This window comes from Propithecus coquereli, unplaced genomic scaffold, assembly GCF_000956105.1.
Source record: "Propithecus coquereli isolate 6110/MARCELLA unplaced genomic scaffold, Pcoq_1.0 Scaffold515, whole genome shotgun sequence".
Classification (NCBI taxonomy): Eukaryota; Metazoa; Chordata; class Mammalia; order Primates; family Indriidae; genus Propithecus; species Propithecus coquereli.
Window position 1 is genome coordinate 562028 of NW_012151008.1, and position 12841 is coordinate 574868.

At 52.8% G+C, this 12841-nt stretch overlaps 1 protein-coding gene across 1 annotated transcript in view; it reads right to left on the reverse strand.

Moving 5' to 3' along the window:
* Window positions 1-6811: 6811 nt before the first annotated feature.
* ATP6V0A1 (ATPase, H+ transporting, lysosomal V0 subunit a1) overlaps window positions 6812-12841 on the reverse strand; it is a 52651-nt gene continuing 46621 nt past the window's right edge. The window contains exon 20 of the mRNA XM_012656646.1: window positions 6812-7642. Within this exon, the coding sequence (XP_012512100.1) occupies window positions 7549-7642 (94 nt within the window). The 3' untranslated portion in view covers window positions 6812-7548. The remainder of the gene's footprint in view (window positions 7643-12841) is intronic.

The window sequence follows — 12841 nt, forward strand, 5'->3', positions numbered from 1 at the left end:
CGGGTCCCAGACCGCGCCCCGGGGTGCCTCGTGACCGCACGCGGTCGGGGGCGCGTGACCCCAGCAACTTCAAACGTCCAAGGCGGGATGGGATCCGCTGTCCTTCGGAAAGCACCTTCCGGTAGAGGCGCTTTCATATATGCAAATCACTTCCGTTCATCCAATAAATATTTATTTGGAGTTTATTTTTGTTTTGTTTTTAGAGACAGGGTCTCTGCTCTGCGCCCAGGCTGGAGTGCAGTGACACGATCATAGCTCACTGTAACCTCAAATTCCCGGGCTCAAGCCATCCTCTGGCCTCAGCCTCCCAAAGCGCTGGGATTCTAGGCGTGAGCCACCGTGCCCTGCCTTGGAGTTTATTTTGTATCCAGCACTGCTATAGCTCTTGCGCTACTGATGAATGAACAGGGGTAGACCGTCTCTACCGTCCCTATCTGGGGGAGACGTAGAAACCAAATACTGACATAAATAAGGATTTCCATTATAGCTGTTATGCTGTGAAGAACTGCTAGGGTACCCAGTCTAAGGCTTCTAAAGGGAGGTGACATTTAATCTAAAACTCAAGGTTGAATGGGAATTGGTTAGGAGAAGAGTGAGGGCAAGAGCCGGAGGAAATGCACCCAGGAAGGCTCCGGGAAGGCAAAAAGCTCTGCAGATAGGAGGAACTAACGGGTCAGGAGACTGGTGGAGGGATGAGCCTTGAGGCCCCCGGCTGGCGGTGGAGCAGGGACTAGCCGGTGAGTTATGGCCTCTCCACCTGACCCTCAAGGGGCAGCAGCAGCAGGAGAGGAGTTGTCTTCATTTTACAGATTAGGAAACTGAGGACCAGAGAAAGAAAGTGACTTGGGCAAGATCAACAACCAGTAAGAGAGCAGCTCTGAGCTAGAGCCTGGAACTCCTAACTCCCAGGGCTGGGTTGTCGCTGCTCTTCCCCAGGTAATGCATCTTCTCAGGCTGCCTGTCTGGCAGAGGGGGCTTGAGTGGGGCAGTTTTGGGGCTCTTTAGACATATTGCTGTTTAAAAGGATTATGAGGCTGGGCTAGGTGGCTCACCCCTGTAATCCTAGCACTCTGGGAGGCCGAGGCGGGTGGATCGTTTGAGCTCAGGAGTTTGAGACCAGCCTGAGCAAGAGCGAGACCCCGTCTCTACTAAAAAAATAGAAAGAAATTAGCTGGACAACTTCAATTATATAGAAAAAAATTAGCCAGGCATGGTGGCTCATGCCTGTAGTCCCAGCTACTTGGGAGGCTGAGGCAGGAGGATCGCCTGAGCTCAGGAGTTTGAGGTTGCTGTGAGCTAGGCTGACGCCACGGCACTCTAGCCTGGGCAACAGAGTGAGACCCTGTCTTAAAAAAAAAAAGAATTATGAGTCCTTTTGGAGGTAGGCATAGGTTTTTCCAGATTGCCAGGTCTGAGTGAAGGAACTTAGGGACAGGGAAGGGGTCAGAGTGGGGTCATCTAGTCCAGAGAAGCCAAAGTCCAGACTGAAAGACAACCTGGAGTCCGCTGAGCTCTTCCACCCCCTGCCCCAGCTGCAGACGCAAGCTGCAGTGTCCCTACCTCATTCCTGGCTCAGCAAGCAGCTCCTGCAGGTGTGGCCCCTGCTCCCACTCAGTTCCTAGTATCAAGGGGTCCCAGCCTTTCCCAGGGAGCAGCTCCAAGCCTGGCCTAGAGAGATGTGCCCCTGCCCCATTCCCTTCAGTCCCCAAGTGCCCTTCCAAACACCCCTTGGCTCCAGGTCAAATTTGCTAGACTCTCCTCCTCCCAGGACCTATTTTACCAGCATTTCTAGATCTTAGGGGAACACATTGCCGGGTGGCAGGGTGGAGTCTAAAGCAACTCCATCTTGCATGCTAATCCACCATGTTGACTTCTGATTAACACCACTTTCAGGAATGCCTCTAAGATTTCTACTTTCACACACCGTAAATTCTGCCCTTAAGCAAATTCCCTATGGTATACAATCCCTGGGCCTAGGGGCCAACAGTGCAGAGTTCCACAGTCTGAGACATGGCTTCTGCTCAAAAGTCCCTATCAAATGTTTCTTTCTGAGAAACTGGATTTTTCAGTCTCATTCTTTGGCCTCTCAGCTTCCTTAGCCTTTAGGGGTAGGTTTGCATAGACCGGCTCACCATGTAACCAGGCTGCACATCACCCTCTGGCTGAGGCTGCCCCTTTGTGGCATCTGGATTTACCCAGAGTGGTAGGGGGTTGCTGGCAGGGCCAGCAGGTTGGGGCCACCACCCAGGGGTTAGTAACACTTTCAAAGCCTGGGCCCATGGGTGCTGAGGCAGGAGCGTCACCGATTAACTTCTGCACGTCACAATGTCTCTTTTCTCATCTTTCCCACCAGACTGGGAACTCTTTGAGGTCAGTAGGGGGCTAGTTGAATAAACTAAGACACAACTATAGGATGAAGTATCAAGCATTGGCTTTAAAAAAAAAATAATGAGGAAGATGTGTTTGTGCAAATTTGGAATGTTCTGCAAACTATATTTAAAAAAAAAAAATAGCCGGGCATGGTGGCGCACGCCCGTAGTCCCAGCTACTCGGGAGGCTGAGGCAAGAGGATCACCTGAGCCCAGGAGTTTGAGGCTGCAGTGAACTGTGATGATGCCACTGCATTCTAGCCCCGGCGACAGACTAAGATTCTGTCTAAAAATAAATAAATAATAAAAAATGTCAAACCAGTGAGTATAGTACACTACAATCTGTTAAAAAAAAAAAAATTCTGTAAACTGGTTCCCTGCCCAGGGTGGGGTAAGGGGACACCGGGAGTGGGAAGAAGACTAACACTTTTATAATAAGGCCTTTTGCACTGTTTGATCCTTTACCATGTGACAACTTTTATTACTTTTTCAATTAATGTTGTGAAGCAATTTGTCGGGCACTCTGCTCTCCATCTCACCTGGTCCTTTGCTCCTGGCCGGGCTGTCCCTCTGCCCAAGCCCCAGCACACCCCCAGGGTTGCTTCTCCCTCTCTGCCCTGCCAATCCAGTTGCCTGCCTGTCACAGCCCAGCTAGGATCCTCCCTGTCCTTGCCTGAGAAGGAACGTGTCCGTCCCTTTCTGGCCACCAGGGAGCAGCCACACCTAGGGGCATGCCTTGGTAGGCTGGGGAGCTCTGATCTGAAGGGCCCAGGCTGCCAGACGGCTTTGAGCTCCAATGCCCCTTCTACCCAAAGCTCCTGGGGCAGAAAGCAGCACAGTCCCACCCAGCGAAGGTGGTGTTGGAATTGTGCCCTATCTCTACGAAGGCTGGGACTCCCCAAGCCGAGTAGGCCCAAGGAACCCTCTCTCACACTGGTTCTAAAATCTCAAGATGAGGGGCATTCCCTGGATGGGAGCACAGACTCCACTGGCAGACGTCTGGGATCCAGGGATTTCACAAGAAGGGGGTCAGGGTAAAGGGCAAGTCCCTTAAAAACAGGAGCAAGGAATCCATCCTGTTCTATACCCCACCCCAGGGCTCTGGGACTTCCCACACTCTCTGAGGCCCAGTCTCCCCGGGTCTAACTTTAGCTGGCTGGGCTGGAAGCAGCCCAAGGCCACTAGATTCTGAGAATTCAGCTTAGCCAAGAACCCACTGGCCCTGCTCTTTCCCCAGCTCTTGTCAGCCAGACGAGGGAGGAATCTCTTCCAAAGAATGCCCTAGGCATCTCCCCTCCTCCCATTTCATTGAGATTATGTATCATAAAATTTACCAATTTAAAGTATAAAAACTCAGTAGTTTTTAGTATATTCATAGAATTGTGCAACCATCACCAGTCTAACTTTACAACATTTTCATCATCCCAAAAATAACCCCGTACCCATAGCAGTCACTCCCCATTGTGACCTCTCCCCAACCCCACCCAGCACCACCCCTGACACCTACCGACCTCCTTCCTGTCTCTATGGATTTGCCTATTGTGGGCATTTCACATAAATGGAATCATACAATAAGAGGTCTTCTGTGGCTGGCTGGCTTCTTTCACTTAGAAACTAAGTTTTTGAGGTCCATTCATGTTGTAGCTTGCTTGTGTCAGTACTTCTTTCCCTTTTATTGTAGGATAATATCCACTGTTACGGATATACTACCTTTTACTTATTTATTAGCTGGTGGACATTTGGGCTTTTTCTATTTTTGGACTATTATTAATAATAGCCATGAACATTTGTGTACAAGCTTTAGTGGGCACATTTTCTTTTTTCTTGGGTAGATACCCAGAAGTGGAATTGCTGGGTCTTATGTCATTCTGCATTTAACATTTTGAAGAACTGCCAGGCTGCTTTCCAAAGCAGCGCTCCATTTCACACTCCCACCAGCAGTGAACTGGGTTCCAATTTCTCCTTGTCAACATTTGTAGTTGTCTTTTTTATTATAGCTTTTTTAGTGGGAGTGATGTGGTATCTCATTGTGGTTTATTTCATTTTTTTTGTTGTTGTTGAGACAGTCTCAGTTGTCACCCTGGTTAGAGTACAAGTGGCATCACTGTAGCTCACTTCAACCTCTAATTCCTGGGCTCAAACAATCCTCCTGCCTCAGCCTCCGGAGTCGCTCGAACTACAGGCACGCACCACCATAACTGGCTAATTTTTAAATTTTTTTTTGTAGAGACAAGGTCTCACTATGTTGCCCAGGCTGGTCTTGAACTCCTGGCCTCAAGCAATCCTCCGGCCTCAGCCTCCCAAAGTGCTGGGATTACAGGCATGAGCTACTGTGCCCAGCCTCACCAGAAGTTAATTTTTGTGTATGGTGTCGGGGAATGGTCCAAATTCATTCCTTTGCATGTTGGTACCTGGTTGTACCAGTACCATTTGTTGAAAAGACAGTTCTTTCCTCGTTGAATCATCTTTGGCCCCGGCCGGGCGCGGTGGCTCACACTTGTAATCCTAGCACTCTGGGAGGCCGAGGATTGTTTGAGCTCAGGAGTTTGAGACCAGCCTGAGCAAGAGTAAGACCCCCGTCTCTACTGAAAAATAGAAAGAAATTAGCTGGACAACTTAAAATATATACAGAAAAAATTAGCCGGGCATGGTGGTGCATGCCTATAGTCCCAGCTACTCAGGAGGCTGAGGCAGGAGGATCGCTTGAGCCCAGGAGTTTGAGGTTGCTTTGAATTAGGCTGACGCCACAGCACTCTAGCCTGGGCAACAGAGTGAGACGCTGTCTCAAAAAAAAGAAAAGAATCATCTTGGGCCCTTTGACAAAAATCAAGTGACCATAAATGTTAGGATTTACTCCTCGACTCTCATTTCTATTCCACTGACTCTAAATATCTATTCTTATTAAGCCTCCCTTTTTTAGTCAACCACAGAGCAGAGGCTAAAGGACCTCACTGACCAGTTTCACTCTAGATCTCTTATCTGAGGTGGGGGTGGGCACCCCAGGACCACCTACTCCAGGGGCAGGTGGCACCATCAGGGAGGAGAGAGGGCTTTGAGGCTAGGTGGGACATGGAACATGGAGTGAACAGGGTGTTCTGGCCCCTCCTCACCCCTCCAGGGACAGCAGTGGTCAGCCTGCTGCTCACATTCCAGGGCAGCCCCTGCCCTGGAGGACCCTAGAGCGAGGAATGTGAGGGCACGGAGGAATGTGAGGGCACCGAGAAGCAATGTGGTGCCTCCCAGGGCAGTGAGGAGGAGAGAAGGCCTCCCCGCTGGCTCTTCGGCCTGCTGACCTCAGCACCTCACATTCTCCAGCTGCCCTCAGGAACCCAGGCTGAGCCTCCACTTACACCAAGGCCAAGGGCTCGGGGCTCAAAATAGCCAGGCCGCTGGGCTCTGGAGAGCACGCTCGGGGACAGGGAGGGTGGCAACGCCCAGGACCGTCTTCCCCAGGCTGACTGCAAGTGGAGGGAGGGCAGGGGAGATGGAGACAGGGCGGTGTCCACAAAGCTGCCTTGGCTCATGGGAGTGGGAAGGCACCTGGGAAACTGAGATACAGTGAAAATTCCACAAACCAACTGCAGCCCAGGCCTCTGACCAGAAGGAAAAGCAGCAGTGCTGGGGGACGAGGCGGCGGGGAGGGGAGCCCAGCCAGGCTCGGGAGAGCTGAGACCAGAGCGACACAGCTGCTGTGGGTGCAGAGACAGGCAGCCTCCCTGGTAGAGTCAAACACTTTATTCAGCACAGGAATGTCTGAACAGAAGGGCCTTGGACAGTGATTCTTGACTAAGAACTCTGCTTCGAGCCCACTGTAAACAGAGCAAAATCAGGGCAAGAGGGGAGGGGGCTCTGCACAGGGTCGGGTCAGGTCACAACAGGCCAGCACACAGCGAAGCCGGGGCAGGGTGGCCCATGCTCAGGGCCAGGCCAGATGGGAGAGTCACGTGGGCAGCTCTGAGCAGCTCACTCAGAAAAGCCAGGGTGGGAGGAGGGCACAGGCCTGGCTGACTCGGGGGATTACCTCTACCACTGAGGCCAGTGGGCATGAATTTGGCTCGGGCGGCCAGGGCTGCTGCACCAACACATGATTAGAGGGCTCTAAGGTCCACAGCCGGGTGCGGGGTGACAGGGCATGTGACCCCTTGGCAGGGCTGTGCAGCCCTTACACCCACAAGCACTGGCAGCCCTGCCGTCTAAATCATCTGTGACACTGACCTTCCCTGTCCAGGCCACCCCTCCCGAGACCAGGGGTCAGTGTGGAAGTGGGGAGGGGGTGTGGGTGGGCAGAGCAAGGCAGGCTGCAGCCTGACACTCAAGACATCATGACTGGGGGTGGGGAAGGTCTCAGGGTCTCACAAGGAAGGAGCATCCATCCGGATGCTCTGCTCCAAGGGTGTGCCCGCGGGCAGCACCCACGAGACGCCTGGGAAGCAGCCAACTCAAGGGAGGGAAGCCCTGTGTGCTGCCGGGCCAGCCAGACCTCCGTTCTGGGGCACTCCCAGCTGTGTGACATCGTGCTGGGTGCAAACGGGGAGAGAGGGGGAGAGGGTGGAAGTGCAGGGTTGGGGGGTGACAGGGAGAAGCCACTCACGATGGCCCAGTTGGATTCAGCTGAATTCCTGATTAACAAGCCCCAAAGGGGGTGGGCAAAGGGCAAAAGTACCATCTTCCTTGACCTACCTCTGCTAACCCAAAGGTGGGACATGTTAAAGAGTGTCCCCTTTCTGAGAGAGAACCTGTAATGCCCAACCCCCCCCACCACCACCAGTGACAGGTACAGGGGACCCAAAGTCTAGATGTGGGTGGCACTGGTGCTCCTTCCATCCACAACGGGCGTGGGGAGCCCAGAGGGCTGTGTGTGAACACACAGATGGGTTCACCACCAGAGGACGCAGAAGGACTGTCTTTGGCTGGCTGGAGGCCAGGAGGGCACAACTGGTGCCCAGTGACTCCGCGTGACAGCCAGAGCCCAGCTGCTCTCCAGGACATCACTACACTACACACACAGCTGGGGGTGGCGGGAGGCCTATGGAGGACCCGTTCTAGCTAAATGACTCACAGATGGGGGTGACACATGCCCTGGTGCCCAGGGATCACACCCAACAGGCAAAGGAGCACAACCAGTCACTGTGGAGGGAGGCAGGGAGGGCGGCCAGGGGTGCACAGTCCTGGCAGGGGCTCACTCCTCAAGCTTCCCTTCCCGAATGTGCTCGAAGGAGAAGGGCAGGAACTTGAAACCGGTCCCACTGTAGAATTTATTCTGGAACTCGACCCTGGAGAAAGGGGAAAGGAAAGCTGTCATTCCACAAAAACTTTCTGATGCTTTTTGGGACTTCACAGTTGGGATGGAAAGATGTCCCTCACCCACCTTGCCCCAAACCTCGCTGTCCCGGGGGACCTGGAGCAGGCGCAGTTCTCCGCCAGCTCCGCACGGGGCAGAGCTCCTACTTTTAAAGCCCGGGACCCACTCTCTGCAAGGGCTCAACATACAGATGGACTGGTCTGTCCTCAGTCCCTGCTCTTGTTTTGTGCTGCCAAGCAGCGTGTTTACTTACACACAACTCTTTGTAAGGAGCCACATGCGAAAAAAAGGTCATGCCTAAATCTAGCAACAATGTCCTTAATGAAGAAGTGTCCCCCATCGCCCCCTCCTGGCAGGGCTCACACAGCCCACCTCTAAGGAAAGCCCCTCAAGGGAACCTGGGCCAACACCACTGTTTGGTAGTTTCTTTCTTTTCCTGGGGGGTGGGTTGGAGAGGGGGTTTGGAGTGAATGCTCAAGGCTTTCCATTTAGCAGAGGAAATTCCCAGGAAAGGGGGGGAGTCAGGAGGGGAAGTCTTCTCAAAGCAATGGCAAAAATATTCTGCAACCACAAAAACATCTGAGAAAGAATTCTTCTCTTGGGGACTAAAAGGAAAAACAGAGCTTGGATTCCCGTCCCAGCAACTGCGCATCCTCCCTGACGGCCTCCTCCGGGGCCCTTTCAGACTCAGAGGGGGCAGAAGACTTTGTCCCCGTGAGCACAGCAAGGCTGTGCTTCCTCTGGCAAACTCGCCCTGGATGGCTGCCCAGCAACCGAATCACCACCAAATATGGGCAGAAAAATGCATGATTCAGAGGATAAAAAAGCCGAGGAGAGCTGACCTGAGGAATAGTTTCCATGTGGTGCTGTGTGACCTTGGGGGCCCCACAACCCCTGGGCAAGAACAGGCAGAGTGGGGGCTGTGACAGGCTCCAGGTGACAGGTCACGTGTGGGGCAAGAGCTTCAAGAAGCTTTAAGGCTTCGAGAACCTTCTAGTTCCTAAGGCAGCCCTCAGCCAGGGCGTTACCCTCCAGGCCAAGGAGGCAGGATTAGAGAACAGGCGGTGGGAGGTGGCCAGGGGCCTGAAGGTTGGGAGGGGAGGACTGTCTGCTGGTGGCACAGAGGCCCTCAGAGGCCCCTTCAGCTCCGGGGTGTGGGCTGAGGACCCTGAGTGGCAGAGCTGCCAGCTCCGCTCCTGGGAGAAGAGCAAAGCAGACGTCCCTGTCCCTGCAGGCGGTGAGAACAGCCTGCTTTCTCCCCGCCCCACACGCTGCAGGGGGTTGGGCCAAGGTCCCCCAGGGAAAACAGGAGCCAGGAGGAGGAGTGCGACAGAGCTTCAAAGGCAAGTTAGTCCAGGGCTCCTGAACGAGCAATTCCAAACCAGGACCTAGATTTGCTTTGCGTCTCAACACCCCCAAAAAGTCTTTTTGCAAGTTCTAGCTACTGAGGCCGCCTCTGGGGGAATGCGGGGCATGGGATGGGAGCAGGTTCCTGCTTCTCGCCTACTTCTGTTAGGTGTGAATTTGTCACGTCAGGACAATACCCTTGTCCACATGGCAAGGGTATTTCAGAATAAATGAAGATAGATTTACGTGCCCCCTTTCCATTCAACAGTATATAGCCAGACAGTGGACAAGTCACTTTAAGGTCCCAGCCCATGACCCAGGAACAAACGTCAGCCTTGGTGGAGTATGTGCGCCCCCACATCATCCCAGTGCTGTATCCAGAACTCTGCCCCTCTGGCTGGCTGATCACACAAATAATTCTCATTTCCAAACTGGCAAATGGAGTAGAAGCTTTGTTTTCAGACACCCGTGGGGCCACTGCCCTTCTTGCAGCACCCTCCGCTCTGCTCACCTATCCACTGGGCCCAGTGGGGAGGAAGAGGAACACATGCCCAGGAGGGGGCACAGCAATTCTGCTGTGTGAGCAGACAGGGGTCCCTCTGCCACAACAAGCGATACTGCTCCTCCCACCAGCTGCTGCTTGAGTTCAGACTTATAGTGGCCACAACTGGGACATCTTGGGTCTATCTTGGGGTCAGCCTGGCTTCGCCTCCCTCCCTGGCTGTGCTCACCCCAAGCTCCTAGCACAAAGCTAGAAAGCAACTTCCCTGCCAGTCTATCCCACTCCCCACCCCCCAGGGAAATAGGCTTCCTGAGAAAGCACAACCCTGAAGGTCTCTGCGCTGGGGTGAGGAGAGACCCAGTGGCCACTCTGCAAATTCTTTATGGGCCACTCCACTGCTCTGCTGGGGGAGCTGGCGGGGTCGTGTCATGCCCCAGGCCACTGAAGTGCGCCTCTAGAATCCAGCAGTTGTGAGGAGAACCTCAGGAAGTCAGATGGGTTTCTCTGTCACCCCTTCCAGCTCCAGCACTTGGCAAAGGCCACTGGCTGACTCAGAGGGACTCACTGGGACCAAAAGAAATCACTCCTGCCACGTAACAGGAACCCTTGTTTCCTCGAATGGCTAAAAGGGGAAGGAGCCCTGGGCCTCTTCCCTTTCCTGTGGGGGTGTGACTGAGGTGTCACGCAGTTTTGGAATGACGGCTCTGGGCTGACCTGCTTCTCTGGCCCTTTCTGCCACTCTTGAGCAATTCAGGGCCTGGGACACACATCTGTCTGATGTCAGGACAACGATGTCAGCCTGGAGGTACATTTCAGGGGTTCTTACTTCTTTTTTTTTTTTTTTTTGAGGTGGGATCTCACTCTGTTGCCCAGGCTAGAGTACAGTGGCAACATCAGATCTCAGTGCAACCTCAAATTCCTGGGCTCAAGCAATCCTCCTGCTTCAGCCTCCTGACTAGCTGGGACTACAGGTGTGTGCCGCCATGTCCTGCTAATTTTTTTTTTTTTTTTAGACAGAGTCTCACTCTTTTGCCCAGGCTAGAGTGCCATGGCATCAGCCTAGCTCACAGCAACCTCAAATTCCTGGGCTCAAGCAATCCTTCTGCCTCAGCCTAGCTGGGACTACACGCATGCACCACCATGCCCAGCTAATTTTTTCTCTATATATTTTTAGTTGTCCAATTAATTTCTTTCTATTTTTAGTAGAGATGGGGGTCTCGAACTCCTGAGCTCAAACAATCCGCCCGCCTCAGCCTCCCAGAGTGCTAGGATTACAGGCGTGAGCCACCACACCCGGCCAATTTTTTTTATTTTTTGTAGAGACTAGGGCTCGTTCTTGCTCAGGCTGGTCTCAACTCCTGGCCCCAAACAATCCTGCCGCCTCGGACTCCTAAAATGCTAGGATTATAGGCGCGAACCACCGTGCCTGGCCCCGATTCTGTTCCTTTAACACACTGACTGCCATGTGAGTTATATTTGATTCAGGCTAGTTTTGAGCCCGGGGCTGCGTGAAGCAAAACCCTGCAGATTGGTTCATGAAAATCTTACTTGTTCATGTTCTTATTGTTAAACTTAATATTAACAACTGAATTCTAAATATGTGGATTGCGTTCCATATAATTCATGCACAGAAAACAATAAAAAATAACAAATTAGAAAGGATCCTTTTGTTTAATAAAACGCCGTGGACCCAGGGGAAAAAAATCTTTTTTTCTAGTGTGGCAGTCACTGTGAACACAATTCAATCTGTGAGTGTACAAGTGTGCACATCTACACGTTTGTGGACTTACTAGATAAGGAGGGACCAGGTTCTTTGCAAGGCAGGCCTGCGCTGGCAACAGTCTTTCTGACTAAGAATCAGTTTGATGTCTACAGTTATAACTACAATCACATCCTTGCCTTCTGCCTTCGCTGAAGAAGAAAAGATGTCTAATTATGGTAGGCAAGAAAGCCAAGTACACTTTATGTGGTAGGATTGAGGACATAACTCAGGAGACAGAATAGCAGATTAGTACATTAACCTGCTCACTATGTTTTCAAATACGTCACCCACTTTCTAATGACCCTGCATGCATCTCAGACTAGTGGTTTATACTTTACCAAATCAAATGTTTTTCTTCTTGTCCCCGATAAAGAGACCCAGAACTTGTATAACGGGGAGGCCCTTGCATCAGGAAACACCATGGATAAAGTGAGAGGCATGAAGATGCCTAGGCCACGTGCCAGGAAAAATAGCAGCAATATCCCTGTGGCCATGTGCGGATGGACCAGCTGTTCCCAGGCCTCATAAAATGGCCACGACTCAGAACTGTAGTCCTGGCTGGTAGGGAAGAACTGTGCATCCGTGACACACACCCACATTCGGCCAGGAGGGGGCGCACAAGCACCAATTTCATTCACTCCTGTTTTAGTGGTGGGGGAGACGCCCCAAACATGCCACAGGGACCACCCCTCCAACGATGGGACTCTGGAAGTTGCATGAGCGTTCCCTCTCCTACCCAAACTTCTACTACCAAAATACATTTTAGCAAGTACGACGTGTGGCGAGCCTGTTCCTTGCAAACTACCCCTCTGAGGGGCATTCAGATGCTATCATGTATCTCCTTTTGGGGGTCTCCCCTCTCTCTAAGCAGGCTAAAAGCAGTTTATTTAAGGGGGACCCCAGCGAGATGCCCACTCTACAGGGCAGCCCTTATAAGCAGAGCAGACACGACCACTCGAACACCTGTTGACGACGTGCTGGGCTGTGTGGCAGCACTTGGGGCGTGCACCGGTTCCCATTTACTCACAGTAACTCACACGGATATGGTCCCCTCTCCCTAGGCGAGAAAGGGAGGCTCAGAGAGGTGAGTGCTCTGCTTGGGGTCACCTGCCCGGCGTGGCAGAGCTGGGACTGACACCCAGGTTACCCGATTCAGAAGCCTGCTCTCCTGTCACTCCTCACCTCCGCTGGCCCATTCAGGAGGACATGGGAGTACACGTCACTGGAAGGCCACAGGTGAGCCTGAGGAGGAAGCGGGCATCTGGCAACCGAACATGACATGGGAACTTGCCTCAGCTCACTGTGGAGATGAGGCCCCAGCCCGGGGACCTTCCTCTGCTCCAGTGCCTTGGCCACTCCCCACCCAGCCCAGGGAGGAGGCAACTGGCTACCCACATGGGCTGGAATCAAGGTGGGCTGGTCGCTGTTCCCTCAAGGCCAGGGCTCAAGTGACAGAGAAGTGAACAGAAAAGGAAGGCGGCTAAGAGGGCAAGAAAAAGTGAGTCACCACAGACTGGTTACTCAGACATTCCCTGGCCCCGAGCGAGGGCCGAGGAAGT